This window comes from Protomyces lactucae-debilis (genome assembly GCF_002105105.1).
Source record: "Protomyces lactucae-debilis strain 12-1054 chromosome Unknown BCR37scaffold_19, whole genome shotgun sequence".
In the NCBI taxonomy this organism is placed as follows: domain Eukaryota; kingdom Fungi; phylum Ascomycota; class Taphrinomycetes; order Taphrinales; family Protomycetaceae; genus Protomyces; species Protomyces lactucae-debilis.
Window position 1 is genome coordinate 103,710 of NW_024468011.1, and position 20,941 is coordinate 124,650.

The window sequence follows — 20,941 nt, forward strand, 5'->3', positions numbered from 1 at the left end:
TCATCTTGTGGGAATAGGCAAAGTAGAAGATCAAGATCTTTTGAAGGTGTGGTTATAGGGAAGAAGAGAATGGCAAAAGGGCAGACATTGGATTCCTTATATGTTTTCTGTGTCACCAAAATGGCCGGTGCTGGTGAGTCATTTGCACACAAAAGATGGCGGGCTGTGTTTGAGCCTGTATGACTCATTTTCATCTTGTCATAGTGTGAAGCTGCCTTGACTCGGACTCATATTCGCGCACAGCTTAGGCTCACTATCTACAGCTCAGCGCGCATAGCTCTGTACAGATTGACATGTCGTTGTGGTTTTGTACTGGCGGTCATCATCTGCACGCCGAATTTATGGGCAGATCTGCTGAGCCCAAAGTTGCCGTCGCGACTCGCGACACATCTCAGTCAACATGTTTCCTAGTATGCGGAGTATACAGGCTGTCTTGCCTGCTGTCCGATCAGCTGTGATGCCATTCCGGGGGATCAAGACTCACTCAGTATGGTCTTGCTACTATGTTGTGCGTGAACTGACTCGCAGGGTACAAAGAAACGATGGGCACCACTCGCGAATGGGGCCTTTAAGCGTGGACACAGCGGGCATCGGCATGGCCTCTTTACAAAATCAAGTGGCCGCCTGTCAATACTGCGCGGATCTGCCATCTCAAATAAGGATCAGACGAAGAAGCTGAGACGGCTCATGCCAACTGCATGAACCAAGGACTCGCAATGCTATGGAGAAGAATAAACGCATTCGCTGGAGAAATAACCGGCCATGGGCAATGCAGTGCCTTATAATTGAGTTGACCCGTCCTCAGATGTTTCGTCAAGGTCTTCCTCGTCTTCCTCAGTCTGACGCGGATCGATGGACCCCGGCAGCGCTTGCATCCCGGGTGTATTCTTTGGCTCGTGGTTGTGCTCACCAAGCCGGACAATCTGGTAGATGTTGCTCTCGTAGAAGAAGTAGATGTCGAGGATGGCCTCACATTGCACCAACTCCACAGATGCCTCTCTGCTTTGCTCCTCTCCAATCGCTGGAGGATGTCTGACCTCTGTCTGATAATTGCAGCCATACGTCACGACACGGTGATGCGTACTGTTGTAGGTATGTTCATGCCTCGGACACCGTTCATACTCATTGCCTTCGTGTTGCGCATAGTTGGCTAGCCACGAGTCGATATTGTCACAGGGTATGATGGATATGGCACAGTCAGAGACTTCCTTCTTGAGTCGCTCTAGCAATGCCTCCTTCTCCCTCGGAGGAGCAGTACGCCGTCTCGTAGATGTGTATGGTTTGCGTGGCTTGATGGTGTCTGGATTCTTCTATAGTCCGTCAGTTTACGAGCTCTAGCGATCAAATTGGCCGCGCTGTACAGGCTTATTACTAGATCCCACTGGTCGTCAGCAGTAGACAGGACAGAGCATACTGCGTACGTTTTCTGCCTCGCGGCATAGCCTTGATGTAGGTATCTGCGTCTATGAACAAGCTCAGGTGTCGCGTCGCGTCAAGTTCAATGAGTTCAATGAGACGTGTTCAACATTCAACTTTCAAGGACGTCACCGCGAAAAGGAGCAGTCATACGAGGTTGAAGGGTTCTATCTGTGTGCCTTGCAAAGTGCTTGGTATTGGTGTAGCAGCTCAAACTGGCTGTATGATTGAACCATGGATATCCGCTGCCGACGGAGCATGTCAACGAGCTCGGACACGGGCGTTTCAGGAGCGTCCAACTGCAAGATGCTCATCGCAATGAACGTCCCAGTCCGCCCGCAGCCTGCTGAGCAGTGGACAATGGGGAGCTCCTTCCCTACCTGCTCCAGCCGATGGACCTCTACAACCTTGACCAAGGCCTTCAGCTTCTCAATATCAGCCACGCCATAATCTGGCCAGGAACAGAAGCGCAGATGGGTGACATTCTTCGACTTCTGTAGACCATTGTGACTTAACCTGAGCCGAGTAACTTGAGTATCTGCAGGCGCATCATAGTGAGTCCCCAGACACTTGACCGTGAAGGAACGCCTTGGCTTATCCCGTGTACTCTCAAAAGTTGCCACTTGATCTAGCACATCCGGCCAGTAGCGTGCACACTTTGGCCGACCATTCTCCATGACATCGCATAGCATTACAATGAGTGACGAATCTTGCCAGACCATCTGCCAAAAGTCCGCAGCTGTGTGGTCAAGCGGTCCCTGGCAGGCGATATATCGGCGCTTGCTTGTGCATTCAATGAGACTCGCATTGATATAGTCGTCAGCGGCATGCTGCTCACTAGGCGCATCCCTCAGTTTGATACGGTTCCGATCAAACGGTACAATGTCTGAATAGCGGTTCTTGTGCCTCGCGAGACGAGTCTGAGCATCTCTGTAGCTGAAGGTTGAAGTGTGGCCTGCAGCAACTTCTAGGCGTTGAGCCTGTGCAGCTTCTAGCTTTTGGAAGACTTGAGAGAGCGACATAGAGAGTCTAGATCTCCGTAACAATGCAACTGGACGTTATAGAGCAGGTCTCCGCCGGGACGTAGATGGAGGCATAGGTCAAGCTCAAGGTGCCCAGCTCAGCTGCGTGGAAGTGATAAATAGCCGAACTCCGCACCCACGCGTCTGCAGCTGGCAGCCTGGCACGCTGTGGCAAGCTCGAGAGCACAAGACAGACAGTGTCTTCGATCAACCATAGCAGCTATCAAGCTAGCAGTCCGCTATACTCTGCTCATTCATCTGACATATTCATCACGATGCGGGTCAATCAACTCGACTCACAGCTGCTCGATCAAGAGCTATTCTCCTTGCTAGCACTCAATGTCGAATCTGCCACAAGCTTATTCCCATCAAAGGATCGCTATAATACAGTCTTCAAGACCGCTCTACGGGCTCTTATATGGAAAATTGGGATCTGGGACCATGGAGCCACATACGGCTCCGAAATGCAATCCTTGCGCTACCTGAACCTGACTCGAAACAAAAAGCTTGTCCTCGGTGCAATCACCATCTTTGGCCCATGGCTTCAGGAAAGGATTGGAGGAGAGCTGAATGGCCGCTGGCGTAAGATTGTCTCGCAACTTGAAGCTGCGTATGAGCTGTGCGCATTGCTCAACTTTGTCTCCTACATCGCTGGTGCGCGGTATGACTCGCTCCTCCATCGCATCCTAAAAGTGCAGCTCAAGCCCAAGTCGGCCGCATACAGGGCCGTTTCATTTGAGTTTCTCAATCGTCAGCTTGTCTGGTCTCAATTCACAGAATTCCTGCTCGTCTTTCTGCCGCTCATCAACTTGCCTCGCTTGAAGCAAAAGCTGACAAGCTACCTACCACGCACAGAAAGTCAATCTTTGAGCTTCTTGCCGCAAAAAGTATGCGCCATCTGTTACAATGAAGGGCTTGAGGATGCCGACGTCGTCAACCCCTACCAGGCGGATTGTGGTGACATTTACTGCTACGGCTGTATCATGAGTCAGTTGCGCTTATCTGAGGGAGAAGGGTGGCCGTGCTTACGATGTGCTAGTATAATCAAGACTGCTGGACCTTGGGCAGAGCTGCCTGGCTCTGGTCCTGTGCTCTCACAAATTGATGAAAAGGCAGACGAAGACGCGGCGAGTATCCCTGACAGCGAGGAGGGATTAGACGACGAAGAGGGTAATGTGAGTGAAAACAGCCTTGAGATCGATGAAGACGAATCCGACTCAAACGAAATTGATGCCACCGAAACAGAAAGCTACACGTCTTCAGCCTCATCGAAGTCTCCATGAACGGGATGACCCCTGATGGAGACGGTGGTATTCCGCGTGGAACACAGGCAGCAACATCATCAAATTCCTCCCTGGCTGGATGAAATTGCTGCAACTTCAGCATGCAAGGCCTGGATGTTCGACCACGCCGTTCTTGCCAAGAAAGTCTGCCGGGCCGTTCTCGTTGACTTAAGGCTATTCGCCCGCCTGTGACGACAATCCCCTCTTTACACCCTCTGACTTGCCCCATGTCCGGCCTATTTCTCAGCCGCGAAACGACCGAACTCTACGATTCACGGATAGACAGCGTCGGTCCCACATCAAATGCCAGCTCGGTAGGCACCGCAGCGCACGCCGCAGCCGTGTTACGAAGCCAGACAATTGTGGTTGTGGTCTTTGCTGTGGCTTCTCTCTTTCTCTCAATCATTATCCTTAGTACAGCGCTGGCTTTGTGGTATATGAGACAGTTTGTATATCCATCTTCAAACCCTCGCTAACATTCAGGGGGCGAAGCTTGATAAGGCGCAGTTCAGTCAGGATTTTGCTCCAAGTAGAGGCGGTCTCAATACCGCTCAGCGTTCTCTTGCTAATGCGTGGAACAACGCATGCAAAGCCCGGCCTGGCATGTCAAATTGGTGAATTGGCTCAATCGTTGGCTGTTTTCGCTAACTTTGCCAGGACCATACTTTGTCGTCCTGCTCATGACGGTGATCAGCGGCCTCTCATCCGTCATTGGCATCAACTTGGTGTGTGTCCTCATCTTTGGGCTCTCCATGGAGTATGAAAAATGGATTTATCTCGCAATCTATACGCTGTCCATCATTGCACCGACGCCCTCTGTTCTTCTGGGCCACTACGGCTACGACCCTTTGCGTGATGATTGTTGGATCTCTTTGCCGGCGGGCGTCAAACGTACACTCGTGACAGTGTGCTCTGGCTTCCTGGTGCCGTGGATCTTCGCCACCATCTCTGTGGGCAGTACGATTTGGATCATCGTCTTTCTCAGCAAGCATCGTCAAATCAATAGGCTCTTTCTGGCTGATGGCGAGACGAATCGAACCAAAGTCCGTCGAATGATTCTCAAAGTGCTCCTCTTCCCCATCACCAACACCTTTTTTATCCTGCTTCTGACGATATGCGAGCTGGTTGTAGATCAGCAATTGATTTCACAAAACGGTGGGCACAAAGAAAATGGAGGTTTGCACTTCATCATCGCCATAGGGGCTGTTATGACAGCACTCGTGCTTGGCATCGAGCTCCTGCTTGTGGATCCAAGCTTTAATCTGCGTGTCATTTTGGACGCTTTTCGAAAGGAGGAAGACCTGGATGAATGCTCTTCAGCCTCACAAAGAAGCTCTGAGCCACGCGCACGCGTCACGAGCACTATGGGCAGACTGGCTCTCAGGATTGAAAATACAACATCTGTTGAAATGGACATCTTGGAGACCAAAAGTCCCGTTCGGGCGGTTTGATCACGATCGCATCTGCTTTGCGTGATGACAAGGTTGTCCAGGCCGTCTAGTCGGTTCTTGCATTATTACCGCAACCTGTTCTTCTTTTGCGTCTTGCGCCCACTACATACGATTATATTTCAACTTTTCTAGCCACACTGCATCTCGTGAAAGTGTCATTGTCGCGACGACGACCAAGTACTACAAACTCCACATTTCCTAGCCATCTTACAGGCATTCATGAGTGTCCTGCTAGAGACATCTGCTGGTGACCTTGTCATTGACCTGCTTGTCGACGAAGCTCCAAAATGCTGTCTCAACTTTCTCAAGCTCTGCAAGCTCAAGTACTTCAATTTTGCGCCAGTCTACAATCTACAAGCGCCAGCTTTCTTTCAAGCAGGTGATCCTCTCTATCCTGCAGGAGACGGTGGTAGCTCTGTATGGGGCCTCGCAGATACTGAGAAGCGCTTCTTCAAGCCAGAAATATTGAGTGCTCACAAGCATCGTCGCGGAACCATATCCATGGCAGTCTTACCGACTGGTCTTGCTGGATCGCAATTCTTCATCTCACTTGGTCCGAATGATTCATTTGATAAGAAGCATGCCATCTTTGGACATCTTGCTGAAGGCGAAGAGACTCTCGACAAAATTGCCGCTCAGCCTGTTGATAATGTATTCCGTCCACTACGAGATATCAGAATACAGCACTCTATCATTCTTGAGGATCCTTTTGATGATCCGCCAGAGATGCCGCCAGTTCCTGATCAATCACCCGCACCATCTCATGCACAACTAGCGACAGTACGGATAGCGTTTGATGAGCAAGTTGAAGATGAGAGCACACTTGATCCAGATACCCTCGACAAGCGTCGTCGTGCACGAGAAGCGGAAGCAGCTGCACTTGCTTTGGAAACAATGGGAGATTTACCGAGTGCACATATTCGACCACCGGAGAATATCCTGTTTGTGTGCAAGTTGAATCCCATCACTGTTGCGGATGATCTTGAGCTCATCTTTGGTCGTTTTGGTACCATTTTGAGCTGTCAGGTTGTTCGTGATGCTAGAACTGGTGATTCTTTACAGTATGCATTCATTGAGTACGACAAGAAGGAAGATGCGGAGCGCGCTTACTTCAAGATGCAAGGTGTGCTCATTGATGACCGACGGATTCATGTTGACTTTTCTCAAAGTGTGGCAAAGACGAGGCAAGCGATGGGAGGTCAAGGAGGAGGTCGACGAGACATGAGCCCCGCTGAACGGAGACGAAGTCCGAGAAGGCGAGATGACACAAGGGAGGACCGTAGACGGTCATCATCTCGTGACAGGAGAAGTCACCGGGATGGGCATGCGCATCGTCGTCGCTCGCCCTCACCTCGCAGACACCGCGAGAGTCATCGTTCAGACCGATCAAGGCATGACGAGAGACGCACATACGATCGTGGCAAGCATGACAGTCGTTCTCAGAGGGAGAAGCGGCGCTCAAGGACACCAGAGCGTCGTCGGTAGAATCCTTCACGAAGACATTTGAGGTGAAGCCATCTGAGATTCTACGTACGCATCATTCATGTAGCCCGTCACTTCATTGGAAACATGTAGCTGAGCATGACGCGCCAGTGAGAAACAAGCCGTCATAAGCCCAAGCCGATCGATGCTTGGAAGGAAATCTTACTCGCGAGACGGTGTAATGGTCCATCTCAAGCTTTCTGGTCGAAGATCCAGCATCAGAGCTAATTCATCAGAACAGCGTGCGTGCAAGCAGCGCCTGCCACAGAACAAAGAAACTCCACTCGTGAGGTGAGTGTTGTCAATTGACGAACGCGACTTTGATTGAATCGTGTGGACGGTGTGGCCCATGATCACAATTTCCGCTCCATGGCCATTGAAGTGATTGGGCGTCGTCTCATCAAGTCTCATGACTAGATGCCTGCTTCCTTGAAGGCAGACTTGCGATGATCATTTGTAGGCGACACATCTCCAGCATCGTAGGCACCGCTTTTGTCATTAGCTTCATAATCTGAGAGAGACACTAGAGAACTCACCTTCCGAAGGGATTTCTCTCATCGTCGTCACCGCCATCCATGACAGACTCGTAGCGGTCATCCAACTCTTCGTGCGACAGCCGACCACTCATGCCGCGACCACTTTGCAAGCGTTGATCTTTTGATCGGCTCTGGTCGTAGCCCATTTCCTCATCAACATGGGTATCCCACGCTTCATCGACACTGACGCAGGTTAGCATACTGATACAGCTGAGGTGGAACATGTTGCATACTCAAGCGCTGCGAAGCGGGTCGACCGCTCTTCACCACTGTTGCCGCCCATACGACCCAATCCAAAGGCACCCCCAATGCCAGCGCCGCCCGCACTATGATTGCCTCTACTACCGGTCCCTCTGCCTGTGAAAGCTGACTTGAATGCATCGACAGGCGGCAAGATACCACTCGTAGGCATTCCATTTCTTCTTTGCTTGAGGTGGTAAAGAACGACAAAGGCGACGAATCCGATGACTGCTGCTACGACTAGAACGACAATGGCGATGATGATGGCCGACATGATCTGGCTGCTTGATATCTCCCTGGGTGTATGGCTGGCTGGCTGGCTGTTCTCTTGTCTCGTCTTGGTGCTGCTGGCTGCTCGTGGTTCAGATGGAGCCAAGACGGAAACTGGGAAGAGAAGGCGGCGGGCAGTCGATCAAAAATGAGGCGAAGATATTCAAGCTTGCGTAGATGATGCACCTCCGACTACATTGACTGCTGGCCAGAGCTGGATGATGCCCTCGCTGGGCCGTCGACTGGGCCTGCTCCCATTGTGTACCTTCTTCTGCTGCCTTGTGCGGCGTGGGAAGATGCCAAAAAAGAAGCGACAACCAGCAGATACAATGACTTCTTGAGGACTACTTGTACTTGATACAGAGAAGCAGGATGGGCATCGAAGAGGCCATCTCCGTGTCCTTGCAAGGTGCCATCAAAGCAGCCACATTGCTGGGACAAAACGACTTGGCCTTCCATACATCCCTCGACACACAATTCAGCAATAGCTTGCAGGACACACACGCGCAGCTGCTCTCCCTGACCTCTTCAATCCTCGACTATGTCAGTCCAGGTGGCTTTGAAGCACTACAGGAAATCAAAGCAGTGGAGACACGGTGGGGCGATCTCATTGATGTGGTGGATCACTTGCTAGAACAAACCGATACTGCTCTTGAAGAGACGCGTCAACGGAAGGTGAAGGAGGCAGCAGAGCAAGAACAGCTACAGGCGAAGCAAGCGCAACTACCACCCTTACCGGCGAGTCTACGGAATGCACAAGATCTGACGCCGCCACAGCGTAAATTTGCGCGGAAACCAGATAATGACGATGCGCCGTGGCGACCGCTCATTACAGACAAGCGGCATGCCATGGTACCGCTGTTGACGGATGAGGAACGAGGTAGTGCTCGGCAAACAGAAAGGGCAACACATCCCTATGCGCATGAGATTGAGCACATTGAGTACCCAACGCACATGTTTCAGCGGCACGAACCAATCATGTACAAGGACATTGACAGCCAACCCCTTGGATGGGTCTCGACGCAAGACACCCTCGACGCCATGTTGAATGAATTGCGGAAAGCGACTGAAATAGCCGTGGACTTGGAGCACCATGATTTCCACTCATTTCGTGGCTTCGTCTGCTTGATGCAGATATCAACACGGGAGCAAGACTGGATTGTGGATACGCTGGCACTACGTGATGAACTTGCCGTGCTCAATGAAGTGTTTGCGGATAGCAAGATTGTCAAAGTCTTGCACGGTGCAGCCATGGACATTATCTGGCTGCAACGTGACTTTGGCCTCTACATTGTTAATCTCTTTGATTCCTACCACGCCACAAAAGTTCTTGGCTTTGACGGCCATGGTCTCGCTTTTCTACTAAAGAAATACGTTGATTTTGATGCAGACAAACGCTATCAGCTCGCAGATTGGCGAATACGACCACTACCCAAGGAAATGCTCTTTTATGCACGCTGCGATACGCATTTCTTGCTTTACGTGTATGATTGCCTGCGTAATGAACTGCTGGACAGATCAACACCCGGCACACACAACATGCTTGCGAGTGTTCTCCAAGCAAGTGCACAAGTATCATTACGGGAATACTCAAAGGAACCGTATGATGCTGCGCAGGGACAAGGTGCTGATGGATGGCAACTTGTTCTTTTTAAGAATTACGCGACGCGAGCATTTGGTCCGCAACAACTTGAAACACTTAAAGCGCTCCATCAGTGGCGTGATCAAGTCGCTCGTGAGCTGGATGAGTCAACGCGATTCGTCATGTCGAATAATGCACTTGTAAGTCTCGCGGCGGCAACACCAAGGGATAAGAAGGCTTTGCAACAGTGTTGCAAAAAATTGTCATCAACGGTTCAAGGGCGTATGGAGGATGTATTGCAGGTGATTGCTGCGGCTATCAGGTATGCAGATGAAGCACTTCCATCCCAACCGACCAGCATTGCAGAACATGTTGCTGCTAGTGCGAGCCTTACAGTCATGACAAATGTCAATCAGTCTGCGCCTACAGAAGTAACGACCTTGCACGCAAGTCAAATTCAACTGTCAACAATCACTGAACTCATTTCTGAAGCAAGCAAATTTTGGGGAGCTGCAGATGTGTTGAAGCAACGCCCTGTGGGTCCTGTGAGCGTTGTCTTGCCTTTGGTGCTGAGTGTGCCGCTACCGCCTCTGGATAACAATGTGTTTGAGTCTGCTGATCAAGCTGCTGAGAAGCAGGAGATGCAGGAAGTGGTGGAGCCTGTCAAGACGAAACAGACTGATGCGCCCTTTGTCGTGCGTGACTTGGGTAAGCCAAAGAAGAGAACATCCGAGGTCATCACGCTGGATGGAGACGATGATGAGGAGCCAAGGACGAAGAAGGCTAAACATGCATCTGGCGAAGGGGAAATGGAGACTTCAGAGGATGCCAAACAGGTACGGAAACGAGAGAAGAAGGAAGCCAAGAAGCGGAAACAGCTTGAGCGAGAACAAGCTGCTGCTGGAGAGAAGGAAGAGGAGGCAGAAGCGACTGTCGCGCCGTTTGACTATTCTCGCGCTGAGCCGATATTGAATGCTCCCAAGGAGCAGAAGCAGAAGCAGCGCAAGTTTGGCGATTATCAGCCAAACAAGAAGATTGTCCGAGCGAAGCAACAGCAAGGTACGAAGCAGACGACCTTTAAGCGATGAGGCGGCAGAATACACATAGAGAATGGCTTCTGGCATGCTGAGAGCAGTATTCAGGGGAAATTTGTGCTGTAGATGTCTGTAGATATTTGCATGGCTAACCACCCGCCCACACTGCTACTGTGACTAATACCACGGATGACCATAATGCTGACCACTATAAGCCGCTAGCACTGCTCTGATCCATCTAGCCATCGTATATCTGTGACTGCCCCTTGCCGACACGTGCACATGCGGCTGTGATTGGCTGGAGGAGCGTGAGACAAAGTGAGCGAGGAAGAGAAGGAGAAGCAGCAACTCATCCACCACCACCGACTCCCCTACACACACCACAACATCAGCCATGTCTCAATACAAGGTCGCAGACATCAACCTCGCCGCTTATGGCCGCAAGGAAATCGAAATCTCAGAGGTCGAGATGCCCGGTCTCATGATGACTGTATGTTCATCGCCACTCCCCGCGTCTTTGTCAGACCACACTCTCAAACGACGCGTCAATTGAAGCATTCACATGGCTAACAATCCCTCCAGCGTGAAAAGTACGGCAAGACACAGCCACTGAAGGGTGCTCGCATTGCTGGATGTCTTCACATGACTGTCCAGACTGCTGTTCTCATTGAGACACTCACCTACCTCGGTGCTGAAGTTACCTGGTCTTCGTGCAACATCTTCTCCACTCAGGACCACGCTGCTGCCGCTATCGCTGCTGCTGGCGTTCCCGTCTTTGCCTGGAAGGGTGAGTCTGAGGAGGAATACCTCTGGTGCATTCACCAACAGCTCAAGTCCTTCAAGGACGGCAAGTCTCTCAACATGATCCTCGATGACGGTGGTGACTTGACTGCTCTTGTCCACGAGCAGTACCCAGAGATGCTCAAGGACTGCCGCGGTGTGTCTGAAGAGACCACCACCGGTGTCCACCACCTCTACAAGATGATGCGTGAGGGTAAACTCAAGGTGCCTGCCATCAACGTCAACGACTCTGTCACCAAGTCCAAGTTTGACAACTTGTTTGGCTGCAAGGAGTCTCTCATTGACGGTATCAAGCGTGCCACCGATGTCATGATTGGCGGTAAGGTTGCTGTTGTTGCCGGTTACGGAGATGTCGGCAAGGGTTGTGCGCGTGCTTTGGCTTCCATGGGCGCTCGTGTTATTATCACTGAAATCGACCCCATCAACGCCCTCCAGGCTGCTGTTGAGGGATTCCAGGTGACTGACATGGACACTGCTGCTCCTCAGGCTCAGATCTTTGTGACGACCACCGGATGTCGTGACATTATCACACAGAAGGAGTTTGAGGTGATGCGTGACGATGCCATTGTGTGCAACATTGGCCACTTTGACATTGAGATTGACGTTGCATGGCTCAAGAAGAACGCCAAGTCGGTTGTGAACATCAAGCCTCAGGTCGACCGTTTCCTCATGCCCAACGGCAACCACATCATTCTCTTGGCTGAGGGTCGTCTCGTCAACTTGGGTTGTGCTACTGGCCACCCTTCGTTCGTCATGTCCATGTCCTTCACCAACCAGGTCCTTGCCCAGATTGCTCTTTGGAACGCCAAGGAGGGCGAGTACCCTCTCGGTGTGCACGTCCTGCCCAAGATTCTCGACGAGGAAGTCGCCAGGCTCCACTTGGCCAAGCTCGGCGTGAAGCTCCAGAAGATGACTGGTGTCCAGGCAGAGTACACTGGTCTCCCTGAGGCTGGTCCCTACAAGAGCGACCACTACCGTTACTAGATTTGCGGTCTCTCCGCATCTCTGTGTACGTAGCATCTCAACTTGATGCAACCCCAATCGATCTGGATCAACCCAGCGCTTTACAAAATGGCACATCACGAAAATGACGACTATTTCTCATGACCCCCAAAATTCAACAAAAGGATGTCAACAAAGCAGCCGTCCATGCGTTTTCCTTTTCATTCAGGCGCATCAACGAGCAATGACTCGATGCGTCTCTTCTTTCTTTATTACATAGATAGATGTGCAGCTTGACATAGAATCAGGTTGTCCCTCCCTCTGTCCCTTTGTGATCTTGTGCTCCTCTTTTTGTTTTTTCGGTTACGCGACGAACGGTTGAGCACAACAAAACACACACAACGGAACATATCAGCACGTAGTCTTCTTCTGGAGCGCTAGAGAGGCCTGGCAGGTAGTCTTTTGGCTCTCAAACACCATCCAGACATCGCGCCCAGGGTGACAGCTGCTCTATGGATCCCGATGCCGCCATGAGCAAGAGCCTGTCCGCTGACACGACAACGGTCCGTGCATCGCGCCAACGAGATGAGCTGGATGTACCTGTCGCATCCACGCAAAGCGATACATCCCTCACGGCCTCAGATCGCGTCTCTACTCGTTCAGAAAGCGTAGCGATACCGGAAAGTAAGACTGCGGTCTCGACACAACACGAGACAAGCTCACGTCCCGTCACATCACCAGCACGATTGTCACGCTCTTCAGAAAGTGTTATGAGTGCGGTGAGTAGTACAACGAGTCATCCACCACATTCCCACAGGAAAAATAGTGGCGCGTCTCGTGCGACCTTGGATCGGGCGAATACGAGTAGTTCGTCTATTCATGAGTTTGGGATCGATGTGGGTGTTGGTTTGCCGAGTATCGGACAGATACAAGTTCAAGAGCCGCCTATGGATATCGCGCAAATCAAGGCTGCGAAAGCAATGGAGGATTCGACCGTCCATGAAGATGCAGCGAGTGATATAACAGAGGGACAGCCCGTTGTATCGGCAATTGCGCCGGCTAGTGCAAAGAAGAGTGCACCAATGCGGAGAGATAGGCTCTCGATGGGTATGTCATTACCGTTCATGCGGAATCGTGTCGTCTCTGACCAGGATGTGCTTTTCGATGCACCAAGACCCACTACTGTGCCTAGCCAACTGCATCAGTCAATTAATGCAGAAGACACCAAGACTGGCGAAGACCCGGAGAAGAGCGATTTTGGTGCATCCAATGATTCACGACATGTTGCAGAGCTGTCGATTCCATCACTCGATATTGACGATCAAGATATCGAACATCAAACATCTGTTGGCGATCACGACGAGTCGCTTGAAGCGTCTACTGAGGTGCCGGACATTCTCAGTGAATCTTTGTCTTATGGACGACCGGGGTCTCATGCTGGTGAGTCGTATGAGGCAATGTCGCCTGTCATTATGCGCGATACACATGCCAAGCCAGAAGGTCACGCCAATATGAGTCTCCTCGAATTGTCGTCGTTTGTGGATCAGCTGAATCCCCAGCATGACTATGAAGAGGAAGCGCCCATGTCTGACGAACGACCAGAAGAGCCAGAGACAATTGAGCAAGCAGACGCTGAACCCGTCGAGGAAGAGCTAACGAGCACAACGACGAAGCCAGCTGCAAAGTTTCCAGATGCATCTGCAAAGCAACAAGCATTCTACAGCAGTTCTGCGACGTACAAATGCCCTGTCTCGAGTCATTCCAGCAGTCCAGCTACACCTTCCATGAACAAAAACATCACAATTCGCAAGAAGGAGGTGAAGCAGTCGAGAGAGGCAGGAAAGGAAGCATCTAGACCATCCACGGCTGACTCGGCCGCTGACCGTACGACAGCATCAGAGCTGAAGCCAACCAACGACATTTCATTCTCCTTTGAGCCGTCTTTCATTGGCACCGAAATTGAATCGCGGCCAGGAACGATGGAAGCAAAACAGATGCCTAGACTCGATGCTGTGCGTGAAGCAGGAAGCACTCAAACCCCTGTGCAACAACGCATTGCCGCTTTGCAAGCGCGTCATGCCCAGTCTAGCTCACCAGCACCGAGCAAGACTGACATGGGTCCAGAATCCCGGCTTCAGATGCACAGACGGCCCCTCTCTGGCGTGAGCGACTTGTCAGACGATGGTACACCTGGACCAGTCCGCAAATCAGGTGCAATGGCGCATCACCTGGTAGATGAGTCTAATGCGTATCGCTCGCCTGCACCAAACTCATCAGCGGACAGCAAAGCGCAGGCGCATCGCTGGGAGACACCGGCGGCAACCAAGAAGTATGCAAATGAAGCACCCACAGATACCGCCATTGCAAAGCGTGTTGAGAAGTTTCAAATACCTGCAGAGCAGCTGCAAGCACTTCAGCCAAGTATTGAAGCACTGCGCTCTGAAACACTCATGGATCGCCAAACAGCGGATCGACTGACCGTCAAGGAATCTTCTGCACGTATTGATTCCCTGCAAAAGGAAAATTTTGGTCTCAAGCTCAAAGTCATGTTTCTCGAACGGCACTTTTCAGGGGAGGTGGATCAAGACAAAACTGCTCTACGAAATGAAAGTGTGCGTCTTGGCACTATTGCCACAGATCTCGTCAACAAGAACCGTGCACTTGAGCGAGCTTTGAAGCAAGCAACGGAACAAGTCTCGGCACTGGAGCTAGAAAAAGCCAAGGGCAACTTTGCCTTGGTCAAGGCGAACGGCTCAACCGATACGGATACGGATACGCAGCAGAAGCTGCTGGCTGCAGAAGCGCATATCGATCGACTTGAAGCCGAAGAGGACGCAGAGATACATGACCTCAAGGAAGATCTGGCCGATGCGAGAGAGCATGTCGAGGCGCTCAAGACCGAGGTTGACACGCTGCGTGCGCATCTTGATGCCGACGAACGGTCCCAGACGAGCCGATCTCGTGGCATAGCTTCCGGTGAAGCCCTGCGGCACCGTTGCCTTGATCTGGAAGATGCGCTTGATAGCATGGAGCAACGCCACCAGAGACAAATGGCCTTCATGGAAGAGGTGAGATCGCCAGATGTATGGACTACGCTAATTGACAGGAACTCGCCGATAAATCCGATCTGCTTGCAGAATGTCGAGAGAAGCTTGAGATTGCGATTGAAGACTTGCAACAATACGACGCTCAATTGGAAGATGCCGATCGTCTACGCGAAGCCGCTGTGGCTGATGTCCGGACACTCTACGAGACGGAACGGCGCGAATATGAAATGTACATTGAAGACCGGCATGCCGAAATTGACGACCTCAAGCAACAGATGCGGTCGCATAATCAGGATTCATACGATGCGCGTCTTGCAGATGCCGTCAAACCACATGAAGATGCGTGGCGGGAACTGTCTGCACAATGTAGTGCCTTGGAGATGGCCTTGCGTGACAAGCAGCGTATCTATGATGAGGATCGATTCAGGCTCGAGTCTGATTTAGCTGAGGCAACGCAGCGCGAGCGAGACGCATTGGAAGAGGGAGATGAGTTGGCTGATGAGTTGGCACGTCTGCAAGAGGCGCATCACGCGCTACAGGGCAAGTACGCGGAAGTCGACCACGAGCTGGCTCTGCGCTCGACAGCAGCAAGTCTGCCAAGCGCACTTTTGAATGAAGAGTTGGATGCGCTGCGAACAACTGTTGCTGCATTGGAGAAGGAGCGTCAGGATCTGCGAATGGCCCAGCACACCCTTGAAAACAAGGTTCAGGAGACTGGCGATAAAAATGGCGCTCTTGAGGTGGAGCTTGAAAGTCGACGAGAGCTTCTGAGAAACTTGCAGCAAGATTTGGAAGAGGCGCGACGCCGAGTGCCTGAACTTCAAAAGCAGCTCGCTGATACTCGTGAGCGCTTTACCGCACTCGATATCAAATGTCAGGCGTATGAGACTGATTTGGCTGAGGCCCACGCCGCACATGATGATGCAACTCGCGATGCGGAGCTTTTACGACGCCAGCTCATGCATGGTGCACAAGCTGATGCGAACGCTGAAGAAGCCAATCAAGCGCTTCTGAAAGACTTGGAAAAGGCCAACGCGCAATGGCAAGATGCCCAGAAGGACGCTCGACAAGCACGCGCAGAGCTGGCTCAGCTTCGCCGCGCGTTGCAAGAATTCGATGGCTTCACAGCAGATGGGTCTGTCGCGGAAATTGTGAATGCAGTCTTTGCGAATCAAAGAGCAGAGTCTGGCCGACTTATGCAGGAAGTGGCTCGACTCCGTGAAGCCAAGGAAACTGATGCCTACGCTCGTGCCTCGCAAGCTCGTTCAACGGAAAAGGCAGAGAAGGAGCTGGCAGCTGTGCAGAGGCAAGCAGAGTTGAGCAAAGCGAATGCAGAGAAGGCAGAGCAAGCATTGCGTCAGCGCGAAAAGGAGCTCGACAACCTCAATAAGGCCATGCGAACGCAATTCGACGGTCAGGCCAAGCAGCAGCAGTCGAACGACCAGCAGATGAAGGCGCGGGACACCTTGCTAGAAGCGATGCTCTCAAAGCTTGCCTCAGTGCTGGAGGCTGATCAATGCCAGGTCCCACCTGCTACTGCAGAGGCGCCGAAACCTGCTCAGAACTTTACCAAGTTCAAAGAAGGCTTGTTTGCCGCCATTCAGTCGCTACAGCAGCAAAAGCAACTTGCCCGTGGTGACCACCGACAGGCAGAGTCGGATGCGCGCAGGAAGTGTGCGAGACTCGAAGCGCAATTGCGGGAACAAAGTGCTGCACTGGCAAAGACCGAGGCCAAAATACAAGACATGAACCTCAGCCTACTTGAGGCAAAGCAGCAGACTGAGAAGCTCAAGGCGGATAATGATGACATGAAAGGAAAACGCGTGCGCACAGCAACGGCTTCTCGAGGCAACCCGAGCGGCACTGGTGCTGATTCCGTGGTTGCGTCGGTGACTTCGCATTATCCCACGAGTACCATGACTGAAGGCAGCAGGACAGAGATGGAGACGGTCGCTATACTGAGACTACGCTTGGAAGCCATGGCAAAGGAACTCAAGCGTGTGCAGGAGTCCAAGCATGAAGAGCACAGTGCAGATAAGAAGCGCTTGGCCGAGCAAAAGCGAGAGAACAGGCAGTTGAGGGAGCAGATTCAATTGAGGCTTGAGAATGGCTCTACAAGGCCTTCATCATCCATGAGTGAGTCGCTCAAGTACATAGGTTTGTAGCGCGCTCGAGAGTCGAGGATGCATGCGCTCCAATTTGGCTTGTCCATCTGAGTAACCGTGTGAATGTTTCCGTGGACGGTGCAGCCATGAAGCGCTCAACTTGGAAGCAACTCTATACCCGACGCGCACTTGACTACAATTGCACAATTATCTGACATGGCGACCCAATTTGCGTATCGGAATGCCAAGACCATCGGTCTGACAGATGCATATCCTGTCTACCAGGCTGCAAAAGGATTTCAGCAACCAGAGGGCAATTTGAGATGCTGTGCCTATGGCCCGTCGGGCAAACTCTTCGCTTGGGCCACCAATTCCGCCGTTGAAATCATAGAGACGGAGACAGGCTCACATCTCAGATCTCTGCAAGTTGCAAATTGCTTAGAGATTGGATTTTCACCTAAGGGCACGTACATTGTCACTTGGGAGCGGTTCACAAAGCTGGAGAACGGCGATGGGTCAAAGAACTTGCGGGTTTGGGACGTTGCTACAGGTGAGCAGACCTGTGCATTCACACAAAAGTCACAGACCGGCTGGAATTTGCAATACACTGCAGATGAAGCACTGTGTGCACGCGTGGTCACAAATGAGGTACAATTCTTCCATCCGCAAAAGATGGCCTCGGGAACTGTTCACCGGCTCATCTGCGAGGGCGTGACAGACTTTGCCCTTTCACCAGGCAAGAATCCTGCTGTGGCCGCATTTGTGCCAGAGCGTAAGGGCCAACCGGCTGCTGTGCGTGTCTACAACATTCCGAGCTTTGCGACCCCTGTCTCACAAAAGACATTTTTCAAGGCCGATCGCGTGCAACTCAAGTGGAACGCGCTCGGCACGTCTCTATTGTGCATGACTTCAACTGATGTCGACAAATCCAACAAGTCTTACTATGGCGAGAACAATCTGTACTTGCTCGGCGTTGCAGGCAACTACGACTGCCGTGTGACACTCGACAAGGAGGGCCCTATTCACGATGTTACCTGGTCTCCCGACTCGAAAGAGTTTGGCTGTACTTATGGATTCATGCCTGCAAAAATCACCATGTTTGACGCACGAGCCAGCATAACGCATTCTCTTCCGAGTGCATCGAGAAACACAATCTTGTTCTCGCCAAACTCCAAGTATGTGATTATCGCAGGGTTCGGTAACTTGCAAGGTGCAATGGATGTGTATGAACGCGCTGGAATGAAGAAGGTTGCCACAATTGATGCAACAAACACATCACACTGTGAGTGGTGCCCCGATTCGCGTCATATCCTATGCGCAACGACGTCGCCTCGGTTGCGTGTTGATAATGGCATTAAGATCTTTCACTACCGCGGCCAGCTCGTGTACAACGAAGATCACCAGGAGCTATTCTACGCGACGATGCGACCGCAGTTGCCAGAAGCCTTCCCCTCACGCTCGCCATCTCCAGGTCCTGAACCCCATTCCAGTGTTTCCGGTGTGCCTGTCAAAGTTGCGACCGCGCCAAAGGGCGCTTACCGGCCGCCCCATGCGCGTGGACGACCTGAGGGTGTTGGCAGTAATATCCTGCGCCAGCACGATGATATTCTTGCTTCGACGACACCGGCACCTGCTTACGTTCCTGGTGCTGCACGTACTGTTCCTGGTGCACCGCCTGGCATGGGCAGTGCTGCGGGCAGCTTTACTAGTGTCCATTTACCACCGGGAGCTGAGCCACTCAGCAAGAATGCCCTCAAAAACAAGAAGAAGCGTGAAGCTGCTGCAAAGAAGAAGGAGGAAGAAGAAGAAGCTGCTGCGTTGAACGGCACGACTGTCAATGGATCTGCAACCAATGATCAAACGGCTGATGCCTCTGCTTTTGCCGCACTTGCACCGCCCTTGGCACATGATGCTGCGCCTATTGCTGCCGCTGTCGCTGCCCCGATTGAGGATCGCAAGATTCGAAACCTTGCAAAGAAGCTCCGTGCGATTGAGGACTTGCGCATGCGCCAGGCCGGCGGAGAAAAGCTTGAGACGACACAAGTTCAAAAGATCAACTCGTACAACGAAATTCTCAAAGAGTTGCAGTCGCTTGGATGGAAAGACGAGTAGTTCTGAGCTTTACATAGCATTCAAAGCATCATTGTAGAAGCATCTCTGCATTCCCTGGCTGCTCTTAGTGCGTCCTCTAAGTCTGTGATATATGGTTCCATCTCGTCGCTGTTCATCCCGCCATCCCGCACTCTTCGCCCCGCAGTTTGATTTAGTATCAGCGACTACTTTTAAACCCAACACCCTCTGAGGATGCTGTGCACACCTCGAGGCCTCTGCGGGGAAGTTCAGGATTCATCATACACATGGAGGAGAACAAGAGGGAACATGTCAGAGTTGGCTGGCAAAGAAACACCCTCGAGGACTACACGGTTCAGCAAGCTCGTGCTAGTCAGACCAAGAATCCATTCATGACCATACAGCCTGCTTTTAAGGAGATTGTCGGCTTCGCCAAGGAGAGTGATTGGCCAGGTCTGACTTTGCTCCACGAGAAAAGCTATGCTTTCGCACATGAGGCTGGAGTGTACGACGACGCTACCAAATCTGTCTACTTTACGGCGAACTGGCAAAGCTCCCGAGATCCACTCAAGATCCACTCAGTTCACACAGAGACGCTCAAACTGACGGAGCAAAATTTTGACAAGGTAATTAATGCGAACGGTGCGTGTATGCTTGGACATGCCATTTTGTTTTGTGCACAAGGCGATATGGAGCACAATGGTGGTCTTGTTCTGGTAGTGCCTAGTACGGGTGAGCAAGTGGTCTTGCTGGACCATTTCCACGGTAAACCTTTCAATTCCCTGAACGATGTTGTCATCGAACATCCGACAGGTTGCATATGGTTTACTGATCCAGACTATGCGTATGCGCAAGGCTTTAGACCGAGGCCGCAGCTGCCGAACCACGTCTATCGCTATGATCTGACGACACAAGCGTGCAGCGTCGTCGAGGCAGATCTAAAGAAGCCTAATGGACTTTGCTTCAGTCACGACTACAAACACATGTACATCACAGACACTGGAGCTATCGCTGCACACGAAAAGCCCGGCGAAGTCTATTATGACGAGACTGGTCCCAGTACCATTTACAAGTACGATGTCATCAATGGTACGTTACACAACAAACGCACTTTTGCCTACATTGCAAACGGCGTTCCCGATGGCATCAAGTGTGACACCAAAGGCAATGTATATACTGGCTGTGGTGATGGCATTCAAGTCTTTGAGCCTGAACGTGGTACGCTAATTGGCAAGATTCTAGTGCCTGGCGGTGTCGCTAATTTCAACTTTGCTCGGGGACGGATATGGATATACAATGAGACGAAGCTTTGGGTAGCTGATGTAGCGGCACGCGGATGTCTCGAGCAAATTGAATGTTCGAGCTCTTGATTGACAATGTCTGTGGCACTATTTCAGACATCGTATGCAATATACGCAGTACATATATATCTAGAGCGGTTCAATCAGAGGCCGCTTTATCCCTCGCAGCAAACATGACCTTGTCCAATGAAGTACTATGATCAGATACAGCTGCATTTGTAACATCCGAACCGTCTGCATGCCAGCTTCAGAAGGCTCAGGCTTATTTGCCATCTGCAGGCTAGCTGTGAGTTGCAAGCACGACGGCAACTTCACTCAAACACGACACCACACAAGCTCGATCTTAGAGATGCCGTCGC

At 51.6% G+C, this 20,941-nt stretch overlaps 10 protein-coding genes across 10 annotated transcripts; 8 read left to right on the forward strand and 2 right to left on the reverse strand.

Moving 5' to 3' along the window:
• Positions 1 to 1,279: 1,279 nt before the first annotated feature.
• On the reverse strand, positions 1,280 to 2,537 carry BCR37DRAFT_382611 (protein-tyrosine phosphatase-like protein). Its single transcript, XM_040869912.1, has one exon. It carries the CDS (start codon positions 2,436 to 2,438, stop codon positions 1,584 to 1,586), a length of 855 nt encoding a protein of 284 aa, XP_040723099.1. The 5' UTR covers positions 2,439 to 2,537; the 3' UTR covers positions 1,280 to 1,583.
• Positions 2,538 to 2,551: 14 nt separating this feature from the next.
• On the forward strand, positions 2,552 to 4,013 carry BCR37DRAFT_119878 (Pex12 amino terminal region-domain-containing protein). The gene has a single exon (XM_040865984.1). The coding sequence runs from the start codon at positions 2,714 to 2,716 to the stop codon at positions 3,719 to 3,721; it is 1,008 nt and encodes a 335-aa protein (XP_040723100.1). The 5' UTR covers positions 2,552 to 2,713; the 3' UTR covers positions 3,722 to 4,013.
• A 77-nt stretch (positions 4,014 to 4,090) lies between these two features.
• Positions 4,091 to 5,282, forward strand: BCR37DRAFT_120181 (uncharacterized protein). The gene is made up of 2 exons (XM_040865988.1): positions 4,091 to 4,166; positions 4,205 to 5,282. The coding sequence occupies exon 2, from the start codon at positions 4,306 to 4,308 to the stop codon at positions 5,170 to 5,172; it is 867 nt and encodes a 288-aa protein (XP_040723101.1). The 5' UTR covers positions 4,091 to 4,166; positions 4,205 to 4,305; the 3' UTR covers positions 5,173 to 5,282.
• On the forward strand, positions 5,283 to 6,737 carry BCR37DRAFT_119983 (cyclophilin-like domain-containing protein). Its single transcript, XM_040865986.1, has one exon. It carries the CDS (start codon positions 5,392 to 5,394, stop codon positions 6,655 to 6,657), a length of 1,266 nt encoding a protein of 421 aa, XP_040723102.1. The 5' UTR covers positions 5,283 to 5,391; the 3' UTR covers positions 6,658 to 6,737.
• A 125-nt stretch (positions 6,738 to 6,862) lies between these two features.
• On the reverse strand, positions 6,863 to 7,888 carry BCR37DRAFT_119937 (uncharacterized protein). The gene is made up of 3 exons (XM_040865985.1): positions 7,424 to 7,888; positions 7,191 to 7,373; positions 6,863 to 7,143 (listed from the first exon to the last, which is right to left on the reverse strand). The coding sequence occupies exons 1-3, from the start codon at positions 7,702 to 7,704 to the stop codon at positions 7,068 to 7,070; spliced, it is 540 nt and encodes a 179-aa protein (XP_040723103.1). The 5' UTR covers positions 7,705 to 7,888; the 3' UTR covers positions 6,863 to 7,067.
• Positions 7,889 to 8,072: 184 nt separating this feature from the next.
• Positions 8,073 to 9,536, forward strand: BCR37DRAFT_350687 (ribonuclease H-like domain-containing protein; the record flags this gene model as incomplete). The annotated part of the gene is made up of 1 exon (XM_040868025.1): positions 8,073 to 9,536. A coding segment is annotated over one exon (1,464 nt), but the record flags the coding sequence as incomplete, so codon positions are not given.
• Positions 9,537 to 10,710: 1,174 nt separating this feature from the next.
• On the forward strand, positions 10,711 to 12,101 carry BCR37DRAFT_389027 (adenosylhomocysteinase; the record flags this gene model as incomplete). The annotated part of the gene is made up of 2 exons (XM_040870688.1): positions 10,711 to 10,806; positions 10,899 to 12,101. 2 exons carry the CDS (start codon positions 10,711 to 10,713, stop codon positions 12,099 to 12,101), a joined length of 1,299 nt encoding a protein of 432 aa, XP_040723105.1.
• Positions 12,102 to 12,589: 488 nt separating this feature from the next.
• On the forward strand, positions 12,590 to 17,271 carry BCR37DRAFT_394813 (uncharacterized protein; the record flags this gene model as incomplete). Its single annotated transcript, XM_040871524.1, has 2 exons — positions 12,590 to 15,127; positions 15,166 to 17,271. 2 exons carry the CDS (start codon positions 12,590 to 12,592, stop codon positions 17,269 to 17,271), a joined length of 4,644 nt encoding a protein of 1,547 aa, XP_040723106.1.
• Positions 17,272 to 17,394: 123 nt separating this feature from the next.
• Positions 17,395 to 19,376, forward strand: BCR37DRAFT_382618 (eukaryotic translation initiation factor 2A). Its single transcript, XM_040869913.1, has one exon. The coding sequence runs from the start codon at positions 17,428 to 17,430 to the stop codon at positions 19,321 to 19,323; it is 1,896 nt and encodes a 631-aa protein (XP_040723107.1). The 5' UTR covers positions 17,395 to 17,427; the 3' UTR covers positions 19,324 to 19,376.
• A 121-nt stretch (positions 19,377 to 19,497) lies between these two features.
• On the forward strand, positions 19,498 to 20,750 carry BCR37DRAFT_382619 (uncharacterized protein). The gene has a single exon (XM_040869914.1). It carries the CDS (start codon positions 19,569 to 19,571, stop codon positions 20,649 to 20,651), a length of 1,083 nt encoding a protein of 360 aa, XP_040723108.1. The 5' UTR covers positions 19,498 to 19,568; the 3' UTR covers positions 20,652 to 20,750.
• Positions 20,751 to 20,941: the final 191 nt, after the last annotated feature.